General features: G+C 38.9%; 1 protein-coding gene across 1 annotated transcript in view; it reads right to left on the reverse strand.

The window, feature by feature from the left end:
* LOC101016492 (complement receptor type 1) overlaps positions 1-20,782 on the reverse strand; it is a gene marked incomplete at its 5' end in the record, with an annotated part of 139,806 nt that overhangs the window by 63,280 nt on the left and 55,744 nt on the right. The window contains 2 exon segments of the mRNA XM_031662253.1: positions 12,957-12,973; positions 15,300-15,404. Coding sequence (XP_031518113.1) covers positions 12,957-12,973; positions 15,300-15,404 — 122 coding nt within the window.

Raw genomic sequence — 20,782 nt, forward strand, 5'->3', positions numbered from 1 at the left:
CTCTTTGCTTCCCTCCCTGGAGAGGACCCGTCAGAATCTAATTTATTAAGCAACACCAGGCCGTTAGCATATTGAGACTCTATGGGGCCCCTGCCCTTGAGCAACTAAATGTTTTATTGAAGACGAAATATGCATGCATGAACAATGTAAGGACAAGGGTGTCCTAAGTGCCAAATTCCTGGAAGCAATGAATGCAGGAGGATTGGGATGGGTAGAAATTGTTAGGCGAAGTGGATAAGGGGGAGAAGTTTTCTGGTGAAATAATCTCAGGAACAATACTGGAAAATTAAGAGTGAGCAGGATTGATTTGCAGGGTTCTGAGTAAACCAGTATGACTGGTAAAAGGAAAAAAAAAGGGAACATGACTGGCATTAAAAGAGCAAACAAAAAGAGTTGACATCTCTTCCCCTCAGACTGGCAAAGAATTAAAACGTCAGCCAATGTGAGTGAACGTGTTGCAGGGGGACCAGCACTCTGTTTGTAACATAACTTTTCAGAATGTTAAAAGTCTTAAAGTGCACATGACTTGTGTTAGGCTATCAGTTCCCAGATAAATCATTAGAGCTGTGATCAAAGATTTATAATTTTTGGAAAAAAGTAAACCCTAAGTGTCTAGCTAAAGTAATAAGGAATTTCTGGTAGTTACCTTTGCGTGATGGAATTCTATGCAGCAAGTATTGCAAAAGTATACCAAATATGACAAACTATGATATAATTGTAAGTGGAAAAAGCAGAGTCCAAATTGGCATGTGCCTTTTGGCAGTCCTTTTATTAAAACAAAAGTGCTCTCTCTCTCTCTCTCTCTATATATATATAATAGTTTGGAACACAACAAAATTAACAATGGTTGATAACATTATAGATATTTCACTTTCCTTGTGCTTTTCAGTTTTCTTTTTCTTTGTTGATCCTATGTTACATTTAAAATAAGGTAAAGAAAATGTGTTAAAAAAATCAAACCTATGTATCAGTTGCTGTTTTGTTCACGGAGTTATGGAAGTAGAACTTGTATTACACAGGGTTTGTATGAGAGGATGGTGAGAAATTGGATGCTCAGTGTATAAACCTAAAATAGGTCTTATGGAATTATAGAGTTTAAATGTATTTAATACAGTTCTATAACTGAGATGTACTGAAGACTTTCTGGGTTCACCAAACCATGGAATTTCCTCTTCCCAAAAATTTTCAAATTTTTGGCAAAGAATACAATACATTGAGTGTGGTAGTATATCAAATAAACATGTTAGTATCTTGGATTATAAAATTCAGACACTCCATGACAGTAATTAAAGGAGGTATAATTAAGGGGATAGTAAATAGGAAACTCAATGAGAGGAAATTATTATTCCTGTTCATGTATGCTGTGAAGGAGTGATATGACAGACATGTTCTGTGGTTCAATGCCAGCAATTATTTGTGAAAGTAGGTAGTCTATTTATTGTTCTCCACAACAATAGATATTAAAAATTCTCCATTTATTTTCAGGCTTGGAAGAAAGATGCCTTTTTCTCATGAGAAAAATTATTATAAAGTATAGAAAAAAAATATGGCTAGTGTTTGATTTCCTAGTTTCAGGTGTCAGATTAAACTCAAAGATTGGTATTTTATTGAAACTTTCTTTCAATCAGTCAAATTTCTATCCCTGAGGTTAATCAAGCCATTCTTAACATATTCAAAGACTTTCACATTACATTTATGAAACTAATTTTTATTTGAGTTAACTGAAGCTTCATTTGAATGGTTCTGAGCCTTGTTTCCTATTTTTGGGGATAAGTTCCGTAAGTCAGGGATAGAGTTTTCTTATAATATCTCCAGTGCCAAAATCTATAATAGGTGCACAATGAATAGCTGGTAAATATTGGATGAAATAAATGGTTCTTGTGGTCAAGTGCACTTAACATGTCTCTGCCAGTTCTCCTCCAGCATGAATTTACCAAATGTCCAGAAAATTCTGAGAGATTTTGATTTAAATAATTTTAGACCCTAGAAAACAAATCGAGATCTGTCTGTAAAAGGGATGAACTCAATTGTCTGCACCGCAAACTTTCCTTAATCAGGTGTTGCAAGCTTACTTGTGAAGTGGAGCTGTGGTCTATCCCTTAGCCTTGAGATCATTTTAGTGACTGAGTTCAAAGGGAGGGTGTCGACAATGAACTTCCTGAGGCCTTAACAGGGGTAGAACTTGAAGCCACAGTTTTGAATGAAGTGGATTTAGGAGATTAATGTTTCCTCCAACTCCCCCTAAAGATTTTGTCAAACTGCCAAAGAGAAGAAAAGGAGAGAATGGAGGATATGTGTGTTTGTGTACCAGGTTTAGAACCATGGGATCTCCTTTAAGGGGCTTATGAAGGGCAGTGTGGGTGGAGGCTGGTGTGCGGATGTCATTAAACTGTGGTCAACTCTTTTAAAATTTGATGTTAGGGCTGGGCACAGTGGCTCATGCCTGTAATCCCAGCACTTTGGGAGGCCGAGGCAGGCGGATCACGAGGTCGGGAGATCTAGACCATCCTGGCCAACATGGTGAAACCCTGTCTCCACTAAAATACAAAAAACTAGCTGGGCATGGTGGCACACACCTGTAGTCCCAGCTACTCAGGAGGCTGAGGCAGGGGAATTGCCTGAACTCGGGAGGCGGAGGTTGCAGTGAGTCAAGATCGCGCCACTGCACTCCAGCCTGGTGACAGAGCAAGACTTCATCTCAAAGAAAAAAGAAAAAAGAAAAAAAAACAAAACAAAAAAGAACCATGATACATGTTCTTTGCCTCCTAAATTAGTATACTGTATTTACATTATGCTTTTCAGGAGCAAGTGTAGCAACATGAATGACCCTCTATTTACACCTGCTAAGCACCTGACAGCCAACTGACCTTTATGTTCAGCTGTGTCTGATTTTCTTTCCTGTTACCATCAAGAGCATGTCTGTGGCATTACACATCAACACAGGGATTATGAAAACAATCAGGTACAGAACTATATTCCATAAGTAGATTTGCAAAATAAAGTATTTTATTCCCTTCTCATTATAATGGTAGAGACAGAAAATTTCATTTAAGCATCATAAACTTTATACTACACACTTAAGTGTGCCAGAAAAGCAAGCAAAACAAAGAATATTAGGACTAGGAATAACTTCAGAGGGCAATTGGTGTCCAGTCCCTGCTTTTCAGATGAAAATGTAAGGTCTCAGGTCAGCAGAATTGCTTAATAATACAAGTTAGGCAATATAGTATTTTACTCATAGTTAGCATATACAGTATTTCTCATTATAACTGATGTAATAGAAAAAAATCTTTTGGCTTTCTTGCAATTAAAAAGTTACAGGTGAGGTTGCAGTAAGCCTAGATAGCACCACTGCATTCCAGCCTGAGTAACAAAGCAAGACCCTGTCTCCAAAACAAAACAAAAGTCACAGGTATTGCATATTTATTAATCACATTGCTCACTGACCTACTCCATTTTGGAAAAAAAGAGAACACAGGATTTTTTTTTTCTTGTGATGGGAAATTTTAATTCAAAAAAGACCAATTCCTAATCACGTTGTTTCTAGTCTTCCTTTAAAAGTTACTTCTTCAAAATCCCAAGAAATAAAAGAGATTTGCTAAAGATCCAACTAAGCAAAAGTCCTGTCAAATATATTTACATATATTCACCACCTACTTGCCCTTCTTTCTTGGTGACCTAGCTGTATGTCCTTTGCCCATTTTTGTGGGGTGGAGAGAAGTTTGGTCTTTGAATTTTTAAGTACTCTCTAAACAATAAAGCAATTAGCCTTTGTGATGTAAGTTGCATTTTTTTTTTCTTGCCCTTTATCAGTTGATTTTTCTTAAGCTGTTTTTTTCCCCTCTCTTCCATGATTTTAAATTGAAATTCAGGTTCATGTCTATCTTACTCCTTATATTGCTATCAAAGTAAAGGTGGCAGAATTCACCTTTAAAGCAACTGTTAAACAGAATTACACAGAAATGAGCAGTAGTCATATATAAAGCTATTCTTAAATATCCAGAAATATTCTGATGTTAGCATAGCCCATAATAACATAGCCCATATGTTAGCATAGCCCATAATAACATAACACATTTTTATTCTCTAAAGATGTGGACAGGTTGAAGAGCACAAGCTCATTTATTTTAAAAATATCAGAACATATTATTTTGATATATTTTTAAAAATTTATGTTTTAAAAAGTTAATTTAGTATATTCTGAATCCATACAAAACTAAGCTAGTTACTTTTATAATAACAATTATTCTTTCATTTCAATTTTTATTATGTTTTTTATAAAGAACAGAGCAAAAAGTGCTTTTGAAATAAAGCTTAGAAAATATCCAAAGCTTATTTTCCAAATATTTCTCTTGAGTAGTCTTAACCACCCTTCCCATAATCATTTCATGCCTCTCTAGTAAATTAATTTTTCTCCCTAGAGAAAGTAAAAACTGATATAGCATATATTTCACTCCAAACTGTTTAAAAGACTAGGGTTCTGCTCTATAAAATAAAAGGAAACTAAGGGGAGAAAAGTACATGTGTAAAAAAACACATATGTGAAAGAAGAAAGGCAGAAAATGAATCAAATATTAGGAGTGGTGATCACTAGGTAGCATAATCATATGTGACTTATTTTTCATAACTTTCTGCATTTTCCAAGCTCTCCTTAATGAGCACATTCCATATTACAAATATTTTAAAAAAGAAAAATGACCAACTTATAAACCAGCAATTCCAGGCAACATCTTATTCCTTTAAGTAATTCAAACCATTTTCTATCTCCTAAAAGCAGTCTTTTCCCCTGACTAGGTACTGTGTGCGTTTAGCACCAGGCAGAAGGGTGGGGGTTTCACAGTGATGCACACAAAGAGGGAGGAACTTTGCTAGGTACTGGGGAAGCGGCAGCATCTTCAAATGCACGTGTCTGCATCTCTGTGAAGTCACTTCAAAGACTTCATGAAGCTCAGATCTGATTCTGTTGAAATCAATTGGCTCCTTTCCAACCAAAATTGTACCTCGAGATGTTCTTCAGCTGTATAGTACTTTGTCAAGGAAGGACACTGAAATAACAGGATGTTTTCATTTAGTTAACAGCATGGTCAGCAATTGAACTACCCAGAATTTACAGGCTGATAATCGTGATGCTAGAATTTCCATATAAATTACAAGGTCATTAGAAGTGTTTGTTGCCCTCTGTGATGGCTGCTGTGTAGGACACAGAAACTATGGCGTAAATGGAGACATTAGTAAATAAGAGAGAGATTAATGATTAACTTGACCTTTTCCTTTTTTGTGTCCAAAGAAAAAGTGTTCTCAGAGTTGAGCTACTAAATAAAGAGCCTCATTCCATTCTAGAAAACGTACAGGTCACCCATAACAGAATAAATGATTTTTTTGAGTCTGTTGTTCTAAACCATGTTGGTAGCAGGGGGCAGAAATAGGAACTGGTCATCTTGGAGGGGTCAGCATCAGAAAGCATGTCCTTCTCTTCTAATTACAGTTAAGAATGAGCTGCAGTAGTAGATTTAGTACAAGGTATCCACATGCTTCCCCAGCTGTGCTGGAGCCTCTCCTTTTAAGGCCAGGAATGGTGTCCTTCCACCAACTGTCAGACCTCCTGATGAGTCCCTCCAGTTTATCTGCTCCCCAGTTATTACTGCCACCAGATTCCTCATCTTTGTTCTCCTTCCATCTCACAAGACTTCCCAGCATCACCTGTTACCTGTATTCCTCCAAACACTTTCATGTCCAACACACAGGTATGGTTTTGGAGCCTGACTCTTTACTCCGCCCCAGAACCTGGGTGCACAAGGTCTTAACGCTTGCACAGATTCTAACTCACTTCTTGACTAGCATATTTTGCTACAGATGATTCACTTTGTTCCTGTGGAACACTGTGGTCAAAATTCCAACCTTAAAAGGGAAAGTTGAAACAAAATTTTTAAGTACTTTATACCTACCGAAAAGTGATCAATAGTCAGTGTACACAATTTGAGGTGTACTTTAATGTAAGAGTATTTCCAAAAACTTGAGGATAAATGAAATTTTCATAATTTCATTTCTCAATTGATTAGTAAGCTCAGTTGATTACTGAACATTTCTCCTTTGATTATCTATACTCAGAGATTGGGGAGATCTTTAAAAAATTGTCTCTATTCATCAGAAGTTAATTTAGCATGGAAAAGAAAACACATAAGCACAACGTATGGCACATTGTAAGTGGCTAAGAAGGTTTGAATAGTAGATGAAGCAAGTACATGAATGCAATAGAGTTATCAGGCAAAAAGACAACACATGAAATGTCAATAACTATAGGTTATGTACTGTTATAATGATGGGAGAAATGTTTGTCAGTTTGTAAAAAAAAGCAGAATTCAATATTGCGCAATCAATATAATCTCAAGGTGTATATGCAAATGTAAAATAATATGCAAAGATGCTTAAGAATACTACTAGGTAGAGATTATTGCAGGTAATTTTTGCATTTTTAATATTTTCTCCTATGTCTTGTTTTTAATAATGAAGAGATATTACTGTTAAAATAGTTTATTTATTTATTTTTTAATACTTTAAGTTCTAGGGTACACGTGCACAATGCGCAGGTTTGTTACATATGTATACATGTGCCGTGTTGGTGTGCTGCAACCATTAACTCTTCATTTACATTAGGTATATCTCCTAATGCTATCCCTCGCTGCTGCCCCGACCCCACGACAGACGCCGGTGTGTGATGTTCCCCTTCCTGTGTCCAAGTGTTTTCATTGCTCAATCACCACCTATGAGTGAGAACATGTGGTGTTTGGTTTTTTTGTCCTTGTGATAGTTTGCTGAGAATGATGGTTTCCAGCTTCATCCATGTCCCTACAAAGGACATGAACTCATCCTTTTTTACGGCTACATAGTATTCCATGGTGTACATGTGCCACACTTTCTTAATCCAGTCTATCATTGATGGACATTTGGGTTGGTTCCAAGTCTTTGCTATTGTGAATAGTGTCACAATAAACATTCGTGTGCATGTGTCTTTATAGCAGCATGATTTATAATCCTTTGGGTATATACCTAGTAATGGGATGGCTGGGTCAAATGGTATTTCTAGTTCTAGATCCTTGAGGAATCGCCACACTATCTTCCACAATGGTTGCACTAATTTACAGTCCCACCAACAGTGTAAAAGTGTTCCTATTTCTCCACATCCTCTCCAGCAACTGTTGTTTCCTGACTTTTTAATGACAGCGATTCTAACTGGTGTGAGATGGTTTCTCATTGTGACTTTGATTTGCATTTCTCTGATGACCAGTGATGATGAGCACTTTTTCATGTGTCTGTTGGCTGCATAAATGTCTTCTTTTGAGAAATATCTATTCTTATCCTTTGCTCACTTTTTGATGGGTTGTTTTTTTCCTTATAAATTTGTTTGAGTTATTTGTAGATTCTGGATATTGGCCCTTTATCAGTTGAGTAGATTGCAAAATTTTTCTCCCATTCTGTAGGTTGCCTGTTCACTCTGATGGTAGCTTCTTTCACTGTGCAGAAACTCTTTAGTTTAATTAGATCCCATTTGTCAATTTTGGCTTTTGTTGCCATTGCTTTTGGTGTTTTAGACATGAAGTTCTTTCCCATGCCTATGTCCTGAATGGTATTGCCTAAATTTTCTTCTAGGGTTTTTATGGTTTTAGGTCTAACATTTAAGTCTTTAATCCATCTTGAATTAATTTTTGTATAAGGTGTAAGGAAGGGATCCAGTTTCAGCTTTCTACATATGGCCAGCCAGTTTTCACAGTACAATTTATCAAATGGGGAATCCTTTCCCCATTGCTTGTTTTTGTCAGGTTTGTCAAAGATCAGATGGTTGTAGATGTGTGGTACTATTTCTGAGGGCTCTGTTCTGTTCCATTGGTCTACATCTCTGTTTTGGTACCAGTACCATGCTGTTTTGGTTACTGTAGCCTTTTAATATTGTTTGAAGTCAGGTAGCGTGATGCCTCCACTTTTTGTTCTTTTGGCTTAGGATTTACTTGGCAATGCAGGCTCTTTTTTGCTTCTGTATAAACTTTCAAGTAGTTTTTTCCAGTTCTGTGAAGAAAGTCATTGGTAGCTTGATGGGGATGGCAATGAATCTATAAATTACCTTGGGCAGTATGGTCATTTTCACGATATTGATTCTTCCTATCCATGAGCATGGAATTTTCTTCCATTTGTTTGTGTCTTCTTTTATTTTGTTGAGCAGTGGTTTGTAGTTCTCCTTGAAGAGGTCGTTCACATCCCTTGTAAGTTGGATTTCTAGGTATTTTATTCTCTTTGAAGCAATTGTGAATGGGAGTTCACTCATGATTTGGATCTCTGTTTGTCTGTTATTGGTGTATAAGAATGCTTGTGATTTTTGCACTTTGATTTTGTATCCTGAGACTTTGCTGAAGTTGCTTATCACCTTAAGGAGATTTTGGGCTGAGACAATCGGATTTTCTAAATATACAATCATGTCATCTGCAAACAGGGACAATTTGACTTCCTCTTTTCCTAATTGAATACCCTTTGTTTCTTTCTCCTGCCTGATTGCCCTGGACAGAACTTCCAACACTATGTTGAATAGGAGTGATGAGAGAGGGCATCCCTGTCTTGTGCCGGTTTTCAAAGGGAATGCTTCCAGTTTTTGCCCATTCAGTATGATACTGGCTGTGGGTTTGTCATAAATAGCTCTTACTATTTTAAGATTCGTCCCATCAACATCTAATTTATTGAGAGTTTTTAGCATGAAGGGCTGTTGAATTTTGTCAAAGGCCTTTTCTGCATCTATTGAAATAATCATGTGGTTTTTGTCTTTGGTTCTGTTTATATGCTGGATTACGTTTATTGATTTGCGTATGTTGAACCAGCCTTGCATCCCAGGAATGAAGCCCACTTGATCATGGTGGATGAGCTTTTTGATGTGCTGCTGGATTTGGTTTGCAAGTATTTTATTAAGGATTTTTGCATTGATGATCATCAGGGACATTGGTCTAAAATTCTCTTTTCTTGTTGTGTCTCTGCCAGGCTTTGGTATCAGCATGATGCTGGCCTCAAAATGAGTTAGGGAGTATTCCCTCTTTTACTATTGATTGGAACAATTTCAGAAGGAATAGTACCAGCTCCTCCTTGTACCTCTGGTAGCATTCGACTGTGAATCCGTCTGGTCCTGGACTTTTTTTTGGTTGGTAGGCTATTAATTACTGCCTCAATTTCAGAGCCTATTATTGGTCTATTCAGGGATTCAACTTCTTCTGGTTTAGTCTTGGGAGGGTGTATGTGTCCAGAAATTTATCCATTTCTTCTAGATTTTCTTTTTTTTTTTTTTTTTTTGAGAGGGAGTCTTGCACTGTCGCCCAGGCTGGAGTGCAGTGGCCGGATCTCAGCTCACTGCAAGCTCCGCCTCCCAGGTTTATGCCATTCTCCTGCCTCAGCCTCCCTATAGCTGGGACTACAGGCGCCCACCACCTCGCCCGGCTATTTTTTTTGTATTTTTTAGTAGAGACGGGGTTTCACTGTGTTAGCCAGGATGGTCTCGATCTCCTGACCTCGTGATCCGCCCGTCTCGGCCTCCCAAAGTGCTGGGATTACAGGCTTGAGCCACCGCGCCCGGCCTCTTCTAGATTTTCTAGTTTATTTGCCTAGAGGTGTTTATAGTATTCTCTGATGGTAGTTTGTATTGGGGTCAGTGGTGATATCCCCTTTATCATTTTTTATTGTGTCTGTTTGATTCTTCTCTCTTTTCTTCTTTATTAGTCTTGCTAGCGGTCTATCAATTTTGTTGATCTTTTCAAAAAACCAGCTCCTGGATTCATTGATTTTTTGAAAGGTTTTTGTGTCTTTATCTCCTCCAGTTCTGCTCTGATTTTAGTTATTTCTTGCCATCTGCTAGCTTTTAAATGTATTTGCTCTTGCTTCTCTTGTTCTTTTAATTGTGATATTACGGTGTTGATTTTAGACCTTTCCTGCTTTCTCTTGTGGGCATTTAGTGCTATAAATTTCCCTCTACACACTGCTTTAAATGTGTCCCAGAGATTCTGGCATGTTGTGTCTTTGTTCTCATTGGTTTCAAAGAATATCTTTATTTCTGCCTTCATTTTGTTGTGTACCCAGTAGTCATTCAGGAGCAGGTTATTCAGTTTCCATGTAGTTGAGCAGTTTTGAGTGAGTTTCTTAATCCTGAGTTCTAGTTTGATTGCACTGCGGTCTGAGAGACAGTTTGTTATAATTTCTGTTTTTTACATTTGCTGAGGAGTGCTTTACTTCCACCTATGTGGTCAACCTTGGAATTAGTGTGATGTGGTGCTGAGAAGAATGTACAATCTGTTGATTTGGGGTGGAGAATTCTGTGGAACTCTATTAGATCCACTTGGTGCAGAACTGAGTTCAATTCCTGGATATCCTTGTTAACTATCTGTCTCGTTGATCTGTCTAATGCTGACAGTGGGGTGTTAAAGTCTGCCATTATTATTGTTTGGGGGTCTAAGTCTCTTTGTAGGTCTCTAAGGACTTGCTTTATGAATCTGGGTGCTCCTGTATTGGGTGCATATATATTTAGGATAGTTAGCTCTTCCTGTTGAATTGATCCCTTTACCATTATGTAATAGCCTTCTTTGTCTCTTTTGACCTTTGATGGTTTAAAGTCTGTTTTATCAGATACTAGAATTGCAACCCCTGCCTTTTTTTGTTTTCCATTTGCCTGGTAGATCTTCCTCCATCCCTTTATTTTGAGCCTATGTGTGTCTCTGCACATGAGATAGGTCTCCTGAATACAGCACACCGATGGGTCTTGACTCTTTATCCAATTTGCCAGTCTGTGTCTTTTAATTGGGGCATTTAGCACATTTACATTTATGGTTAATATTGTTATCTGTGAATTTGATCCTGTCATTATGATATCAGCTGGTTATTTTGCTCGTTAGTTGATGCAGTTTCTTCCTAGCATCAAAGGTCTTTACAATTTGGCATGTTTTTGCAGTGCCTGGTACCGGTTGTTCCTTTCTATGTTTAGTGCTGCCTTCAGGAGCTCTTGTAGGGCAGGCCTGGTGGTGACAAAATCTCTCAGCATTTGCTTGTCTGTAAAGGATTTTATTTCTCCTTCACTTATGAAGCTTAGTTTGGCTGGATATGAAATTCTGGGTTGAAAATTCTTTTCTTTAAGAATGTTGAGTATTGGCCCTCACTCTCTTCTGGCTTGTAGAGTTTCTGCCGAGAGATCTGCTGTTAGTCTGATGGGCTTCCCTTTGTGGGTAACCTGACCTTTCTCTCCGACTGCCCTTAACATTTTTTCCTTTATTTCAACTTTGGTGAATCTAACAATTATGTGTCTTGGAGTTTCTCTTCTAGAGGAGTATCTTTGTGGCATTCTCTGTATTTCCTGAATTTCAATGTTGGCCTACCTTGCTAGGTTGGGGAAGTTCTCCTGGATAATATCCTGCAGAGTGTTTTCCAACTTGGTTCCATTCTGCCAGTCACTTTCAGGTACACCAATCAGATGAGATTTGTTCTTTTCACATAGTCCCATATTTCTTGGAGGCTTTGTTCATTTCTTTTTACTCTTTTTTCTCTAAACTTCTCTTCTCACTTCATTTCATTCATTTGATTGTCAGTCACTGATACCCTTTCTTCCAGTTGATCAAATCAGCTACTGAAGCTTGTGCATTCGTCATGTAGTTCTCATGCCATGGTTTTCAGCTCCATCAGGTCATTTAAGGACTTCTCTATACTGGTTATTCTAGTTAGCCATTTGTCTAATCTTTTTTCAAGGTTTTTAGTTTCTTTGCGATGGGTTCGAACTTCCTCCTTTAGCTCTGAGAAGTTTGATTGTCTGAAGCCTTCTTCTCTCAACTTGTCAAAGTCATTCTCCATTGACCTTTGTTCCATTGCTGGTGAGGAGTTGTGTTCCTTTGGAGGGGGAGAGGTGCTCTGATTTTTAGAATTTTCAGCTTCTCTGCTCTGTTTTCCCCCCATCTTTCTGGTTTTATGTACCTTTGGTCTTCGATGATGGTGACGTACAGATGGAGTTTTGGTGTGGTTGTCCTTTCTGTTTGTTAGTGTTCCTTCTAACAGTCAGGACCCTCAGCTGCAAGTCTGTTGGAGTTTGCTGGAGGTCCACTCCAGATCCTGTTTGCCTGGGTATCAGCAGCGGAGGCTGCAGAACAGCAAATATTGCTGAACAGCAAATGTTGCTGCCCTATCATTCCTCTGGAAGCTTCATCTCAGAGGGGTACCCACCTGTGGGAGGTGTCAGTCTGCCCCTACTTAGGGTTGCCTCCCAGTTAGGCTACTCGGGGGTCAGGGACCCACTTGAGGAGGCAGTCTGTCCGTTCTCAGATCTCAAACTCCATGCTGGGAGAGCCACTACTCTCTTCAAAGCTGTCAGACAGGGACATTTAAATCTGCAGAGGTTTCTCCTGCCTTTTGTTTGGTTATGCCCTGTCCCCAGAGGTGGAGTCTACACAGGCAGGTGGGCCTCCTTTAGCTGCAGTGGGCTCCACCCAGTTCGAGCTTCCAGGCACTTTGTTTACCTACTCAAGCCTCAGCAATGGTGGGCGGCCCTCCCCCAGCCTTGCTGCCACCTTGCAGTTTGATCTCAGACTGCTGTTCTAACAATGAGCAAGACTCCATGGGCATAGGACCCTCCGAGCCAGGCATGGGATATAATCTCCTGGTGTGCCGTTTGCTAAGATCATTGGAAAAGCACAGTATTCGGGTGGGAGTGACCCAATTTTCCGGGTGCAATCTGTCACAGCTTCCCTTGGCTAGGAAAGGGAATTCCCTGATCCCTTGTGCTTCCCGGGTGAGACGATGCCTCGCACTGCTTCGGCTCACGCTTGATGGGCTGCACCCACTGTCCTGCACCCACTGTCTGACAAGGCCCCGTGAGATGAACCCAGTACCTCAGTTGGAAATGCAGAAATCACCTGTCTTCTGTGTCACTCACACTGGGGGCTGTAGACTGGAGCTGTTTCTATTCGGCCATCTTGGAAACAAAAAACAAAATAAGGTAGTTTATTTTTTAAACGGTGTAGTCAGGAAACGTGAGTTTCAAAGAGAGACACCATTTTGGACTAGAGTTATTTGGGAGAGCATCTTGGTTGATTGAATTCTGAGCTGAGTTCAGGGAATTTAGATAGAAAGAAAGGTGGAAAAGTGTTTTAGGCAGGTAATGTGACAGGAATGAGGCTAAATCAAACAATTTATCATTGTGGAATATTTTTGAAATGGACTCTTGTAAAAATGGTTGCTGTTCTCACAGTCTGCTGTTATTTTGTCTGTTTGTGAATGGGTGGCCACACAGCTGGCCCTGAATCAGTTCTGTCTGACTTTTCCCCCACAGCACTCTGATAGTAAAGGAAAATGAATGCCTCACCCAAGAACTTTGGAGATATAGGTTAAAGCATCCCTGAAAACACAATATTTTCTATCTTATTTTATCTTAAACTTCCTGCATTATTTATTTGTCTTTTGCTCCCTTATAAATGTGTTTGTGTTAATGTTGAAATAATACAATTTTTATTTTAACAATTGGAGTAACACTAGAAAAATATATTCTCTAGGAAACCATGCCATTTTCATCTTATGATTTTTATATCCCATTGGTACATTAGCATTAACTATGTATCCCCCAGTGTATACAAATGCCCATCTGAGAAGAATCAGGACAGACATTAAAGCTTCAAAAAGTAAAATATCAATCCTGAATTTCAAAAAAGCATTGCATATTTTATTTGTTTTCATAAACAGTAATGACAGATAAGCTAGAAGCAAAGTGACTAGGAAGACAGATAATAAATAGGGCATTGCAAATTCATTTCTATTATAGGAGAAAATAGGACATAATCTGTAATTTTTTGTTTAGAAAAGTTTGAATTGCTTCTACTTATATTGGTTAACTATAAAATACCTTTTTCCACTTCCTTTCCTTTTCTTGTGGCCCCTTCCACTGTCCTCTGTTGAATTTAGGATTTCTGATGTGTGTAGGTATAACATGCCAGGTTTAGATTAATGCGCATGTATATGAGAAAGAGGTGGGACATAAAGAAAGGAAATTTAGTAATGACTGTGGTGCTTCTGCTTCTGCTTTCTACAGGACTGGCCTAATTCTGTTCTAGGGCATAAGATGATCTTGTTCCTGAAAATGCCCCGAACACCTATGGGTAGGACATTTTAGGATTCTTGGGCATAGCCAAAGGAAGCCAGAGCCAAATAAATGGCTCTGGATGTTAAAGAAAAATGGAGTTTTGTATTTGCAACAAGCCCGAGAGTCTAAATGCCTGTATTTACTGCATACCTCAAGAATGCAGTAAAGATTTGAACAAAAGAGGGGAGTATCCACTGAGAGGGAGAGGCCTGGGAAGAGGTTGGAAAGCCCAGGTTAAAAGGGGAACTAGCCAGTGAGAAATTTCTCATAGTATGATATAGTTCAGGGGTTAGCAAAGTCTTCCACTAAAGGGCCAGATAGTAAATACTTTTGGCTTTTGGGGTCTCTGTGGCAGCTACTCAGCTCTGCTGTTGTAGTATAAAAGGGAGCCAGAGACAGTAGACAAACGAATGCATGTGGCTGTGCCCCAGTAAAACTTTATTTACAAAAATAAGTGGCCAGCTGGATTTGGCTCACAGGTGGTAGTTTTCGGGTCCCTGGTGTGCTAGTTATTTTTTAGTTCAGTGATTTCTAATATTGATGTATACCACTTTCGATTATGGTATAATTTCCCTTTTCACCCCAAATCTTCAGCAATATGTACTACACAACAGCTTGCAGTAAGCCTGCTTTGAATAGGTAGAATGAAAGGTTAGGCATTTAATAAGCCCAAGGGAGTGAGGACCAAAAGAAGGGGCAGTCAAAGAGGCCAAATGAAGTAGAGAATTAAGTGGAAGTCAGAAATCAAGGGGGTTGGAGGCTGGGGAGGTAAAGTGAAAGTCTCCAGAGGACATTAAAGTGACTCTGTGCATTTAAGGGAACCTGGAAGACTTGGGGGTACAAAGAAGCAGCAAATGCTTGGGTTCCACAAGAAAAAGAAAAGCATACTACTTCTCAAAGTTTCATAGCATAAATCCAGGAAATTACAGGAATGCTTTGAAAGAGCAGTGACTGTCACTGCACTGACTTAGAGTGATCACCCCAAATCAGTGGAAATGACAATAATCATCCTATAAAAACATAAAGAAGTTTCCAGCTCCTGAAGTACTTTCTAACTTCTTTGGTATCAATAACCTTCCTAGTACAGTATCATATTCAAGTATTGTTTCCATTTTTGATATTTGAGTTGTTGAAAACATTTTGAATTCAGTATGTATATAGGTACCTGCTATTTTCTTCATTTGTTTGCAGAGTTTGGGGATGAACGCTGCTGCCTCCTGGAGAATGTATATGGATAGCCACTTCTTTAGGTTTTTCATGTGCATTATTGCTAATTGGCAGAGTAAAAAAAAATAGAAAATCTGTCTTAATCGTTTAAGTATCTGTTTTGAAAGAAATTAGTAATTTGCATTTGGAAATTTAAGGTATCATTTGCCTTAAGTTCCTGATGTCTTAGCAAGATGTCTGAAAGGAAAATCATAACCAGATCTCATCTTTTAATACTAAGCAAAAACTTAGATTAGAAAATAATACTAAAATCATCGTATATTTTGTGTCAGAATACTCTAAATTGTTTATAGGCAGATGTCCATGCCATGCATTTCACTATTTCTGACATAATTTTGATTAGTAAATAGGGTTTTACATCAAGATTTTGACACTTAAGCTGCACAACATGAATGACTTTGCACTGCAATGTTACCCGAGGCTTCCTTTTTCTCCTATAGTGAAGATATATGTTCTGTTTTCTGTACAAGTAATACCCACAGTTAGGGGAGCAACAGTAGCTGTCATGAAGGTATTTAAGAACTGACAGTAAAAAGTAATATTTACTCACTTTTGAATATCAGTAATAACAATCATGTGTAAATAATAGCTAACATTTTCTGACATGCATCATAAGTGAGGCACTATGTTAAATAAGGTAGGAACTATTATTATCTCCATTTCACAGGCAAGGACAATGAAATTTACTGAGGATAAGTATCTTGCTCAGGGTCTCATAGAGCGTAAGTGACTGAACACAGGCCTTAGCAGTTGCAAATCTCTCGTCCTCACTTGGTATGGTACCCTGCCTCTTTGGGGGTTAATAAACACTTCATCTTTTATCAGTGAAATGATAAAACAGTACCAGTACCTGGAAATGTTATGTATGCATTGGTATTAGGGATTTAAGAATGGAAACTTGAAGAGTTAACTCACTTCAACACATACTACTATTTCCTCATCACTCAGTTACTCTTTACCCTCTTATGGAAATTAGAATGACAGCGTCATTTGAGAAAAAGAGGCAGACTGCTTCAGGGGACAGAGTTTTCATAGGATAGGGAAGGCACACTTGAGATCCACGGGTGAGGAAGAGTGGAGGGGTATGTAGCCAGGTGGTGTGACCTTCCAACGAGTGGTGATTAAGCAGTAAGATGAGTAATGTTCTGAAAGTGGTCTTGGGTGATGAGTGGTACGTGGGGTTTTGCAGAATATGATCTTGGTGAGTATATGTTGAATGAAGAGCTATCTGGTTAGTTACTGGTGGTTAATGTGAACAGAGGAAAATTCAGGGAGCCTTCACAGAGGATGGCCTTAGGTAGTTTATCATTCTAAGCATCACAACAATGGGAACTTTGAAATTTTGACTGCGGACAAGGCCATTTTGTGTAGAAATGGGAGTGGGTACGAGGCAGTAACAAGAGGCAATAATGGGCTCTGAATGAAGAAGTCTACCCAGTATTATTCCTCAGTGATCAATGCATGACCTATCTTATTTGACATTATCACAAATTATTGTTGTAAATACACAATGAAATATCAATATGTGCAGGCAGCATATTTTTAACTAGTGAAATATCAAGGCAGTAAGATTAAATCACCGGAAGAACTTGCCAAGTCTATGTGAAAGGCCAGGAAATCTCAATACGGAAAGATGCCCTTAAAGAAATACCTTAATGTTTCATAGCCAAATAACTCAGAATATAGAGTAACAAAAAGGAGAGATTGCATACTGCTCTCTAGAAAGATACTGGTTCAATATACCAGAGTAGCTAAAACAAATTCAGTAAAATATAGGGAGAAAAATAATATTGAAAGAAAAAAGGAAAATACTTTAGATTTGTACTATATACAGTTCTGGATACTGAATTTCAGTAATATAGAGTCAGATTCAGAAATGGAAACTAACGTTGTCAAAATACTAGCACAAAGATTTCGAGTTAAATAATCCAGACTAAAGGCCTAATTCCTAACAACTTCCTACTGCTTTTAAACAAGCCACTGAATTTCTTTGAACCTAAAGTGTTTATGCTTTGGGATAACAATACGATTGGGCCTACGTACCTCACAGAGTTGTTTTGAGGACCAAAGAAGATAATAAATGGTAAATAAATCTATAAATAAACATGTTAACTGTTTTTGTAAATACATTAACCGTTGCTACTCTTATTAATCTTGACTGCTGTACAAGTAGAGATTAAAAAATCATTAAAAAAAATTGTTTTGGGTGGGTATATGTGGTCCCTGCTCACAGGGGCTCACAGTCCAGGGAGCAGGGATGGTGAGGAGTATAGTGGAGACCAAGAAGTCAAGAGATAGTGGTAATAGAGAGTGGAAAGGCCAAGGTGTAGGGCGCAGAGGAAATGGGCAGAGTAATCAGGTATTCTTAATCAGAGAAAGCTGAGGATTGAGAAGGCACATGAAATCAACAAGTAGTGGTATCGTTTAAGCAGATGTGCTTACTAAATTCAGTGTTGGTACAATGGACTGAATGTATCCTTCCAAATCTATATGTTGAAAATTTATAGGATCTAATTACTACAGGATCTCAAAGGTAGGACCTTTGAGAAGTAATTAGATCCTGAGAGCAGAGCCCTTGTGAATGGGACTAGTGCCTTTAGAAAAGAGACCAGGAGAGCTCCTTCACTCCTTTTCCCTGATGTGAGGATTGAAGTCTTTTAACTAGAAAGCGAGCCTCACCAGACACTGAATGTGCAGTTGCCTTGATCTTGGACTCTCTATCCACCAGAACTATGAAAAATAAATGCTTGGTTTTTAGAAATGAAATAATGATTTTTAGGAACAGGGTCTTGCCATATTGCCCAGGCTGGCCTTAAACTCATGGGCTCAAGCAGCACCCCTGCCTCAGCCTCCCAAGTAGCTGGGACTATAGGTGGGAACCACTGCACCCAGCTTAAATGCTTATTGAATCCACCCAGTCTATATAAGTTTTTGGTATAGCTGTCCAACTATATATACCAACAGACTGAGACAGTTGGTATATTAGAACAAGGGGCAGCCTTGAAACCTGGAGTAAGTTTAAAACAAGTTAAAGATGCACCATTTAACTTGGTAGAGAATTAGGGCAGAAATTTCCCCTCGTGGTAACACTCTTAGTGGTGTTTAGCTCACTCATTCATTTGATAAATATTTATTGAGACTCTTTTTGTTCCAGGGACAGTTTAGATTTGTTAGGTATCCATTGGTGAAGATAGGACAAAAATTCTCGACTTCATTGAGGGAGAGAGAGAATAAACATGGGATGTAATTATTTAATTAACTATAATAAAAGAGAATAAATCTATAAAAAAAATAAAGCAAGATAAGAGAGATTGGGAATGTGGGGGTGGGATCATGTCATCTTTACTAGGATAGTTAAAGTAGGCCTCCTTGGGGAGCATTTTAAAGAAGGTGAGATCATTTCTGTGTGTGTATTCCTTCTATTTCTGTCTCATTTTAGTTTCTTTTCTTGTTTTTTTTTTTTTTGTCTGTTTGTTTTTCTTTTTTTTTTTCTCAGATGGAGTTTTGCCTTTGTTGCCCAGGCTGGGGTACAGTGGCACGATCTTAGCTCACTGCAACCTCCAACACCTGGGTTCAAGCGATTCTCCTGCCACAGCCTCCTGAGTAGCTGGGACTACAGGCATGTGCCACTACACCAGGCTAATTTTTGTATGTTTAGTACAGACAGGGTTTTGCCATCTTGGCCAGGCTGATCTCAAACTCCTGACCTCAGGTGATCCACCCGCCTCAGCCTCCCAAAGTGCAGGGATTACAGGCCTGAGCCACCGCGCCCAGTCTCATTTTAGTTTCTTGCTAAGTCTTTAGACTGCTCATGCAGCTTCTGAATTGTCTCCAGTGTTTAAGATAGATGTCAACCTGAATCTCTCCAGGCGTGGTGTGATAGTGGCTCTCCCGTAAAGCAGGCCATCTTGTTCTACACTATTCTACCTCTGTCAGTCTTTTTTAGCTCCAGGATAAACAGCTCTTCTGACTTGAGGACCACTACGATACTCTCCACTCATATTATGCATTTCCCACATGGTTTCCTTCTTCTTTGCCATGAGGACCTTTATGCCCTTGTGTTTCTGTGAGGGAAGCTTGAGCTCCAGATAAGGAATAATCAGCCCTCCTCACGTAGCCACAACGACTTAGCTATTGGCCACACCCTCAAGGAAGTATGACTGCATGATTAATCCAGCCAACTCCTTCCAGAGAAGGGACCTCTGCCTTCTGATTATTTAAGTTTATGACTTTCTCTTCCCAATTTTAGCTGTATTATTTCTAACAAGAAAATCAATGAGGTGTTTTGTTGAGAATGCACTCACTATCCTGAAACCACAACTTTGCAAGATTATGAGCATGAAAGAAATCTAACACGGCTGACTTCATCTTGCTTCCATGCCACAGGTGGGCTGGCTGCTCATTCCTGGGTGAGCCAAGCTAACCATGAAAGGAATTTAGTTTATAATTTAACTTTGGAGCAAGGATAATAACAGTCTCTTCCTAAGACCAGCTCCCTCCTTGCTCAGGACCTGAAAGCTAATGAAAGGCCAAGAGTTTAGGATTATGAGAGGAACCTGAACTCTGCTAAAATATGAAATAGTTTTATAATCATTACTGCTCGAGATTTGTGACTTCCCTAATTTCTCCTATGAATAACAGCACTGTGCTAGAATGTAGATTGGTCTTCTGAGATGTTTTCAGGTTTTTGCATTTGGCAGCTGGCCCCGGCTCACCTGGACTGGAAGGCTCATGGCTCAGCTGGTCCTGTGGCCCCCAACCAGAGGTGGATACAGCACATGAGGACCATTTCCCACACCCCCATCCCCAACCAATCAGCAGTACCCATTCCCTAGCTCCCTTCCTACCAAATGATCTATAAAAACCGTAGCCTCTGTGTTCTTGGGGAGACTGAGTTGAGTGATAACTCCAGTTCTTCCACATGACTGGCCTTGTGTTAATTCAACTCTTTCTTTACTGCAATATACCATGATCTCAGGGAACTGGTTTTGTCTGTATGACAGGCAGGAAGAACCCTTCAGGCAGTTACAGTCCCAAGAAGTGAAACAGGCCAAAAGTAAAAGTTTAGAAAATGTTTAAAAATTTTCCTGGATTACACCTATATAATAGGTTTTAGTGTGGGTTACATAGATGTTTGGGAGGTTTACCTCCCTGACCTTTAAGTCTAGCAAGGATCATGATCTTTCTTTCTGCCACATTTCTGGTAGCCACTGGTCAGAGAGAATGGTTGTGCCATGGACATTACACTTTAAAAGAATATGGAAAAAATAGGAGGCAGGTTTTACGAGATGGAAAACGTGAAGAAATGGTATATGCTCTGAGGTTGCTTAGGCTATACAAGATAATCATTTCAAAAGAAATAATTTTATGAAATGGTTATTGAGTCATGTTAATCAACTGTAGTTGATTAACAAGGAATGG

Source organism: Papio anubis, unplaced genomic scaffold, assembly GCF_008728515.1.
Source record: "Papio anubis isolate 15944 unplaced genomic scaffold, Panubis1.0 scaffold51, whole genome shotgun sequence".
Taxonomy (NCBI): Eukaryota; Metazoa; Chordata; class Mammalia; order Primates; family Cercopithecidae; genus Papio; species Papio anubis.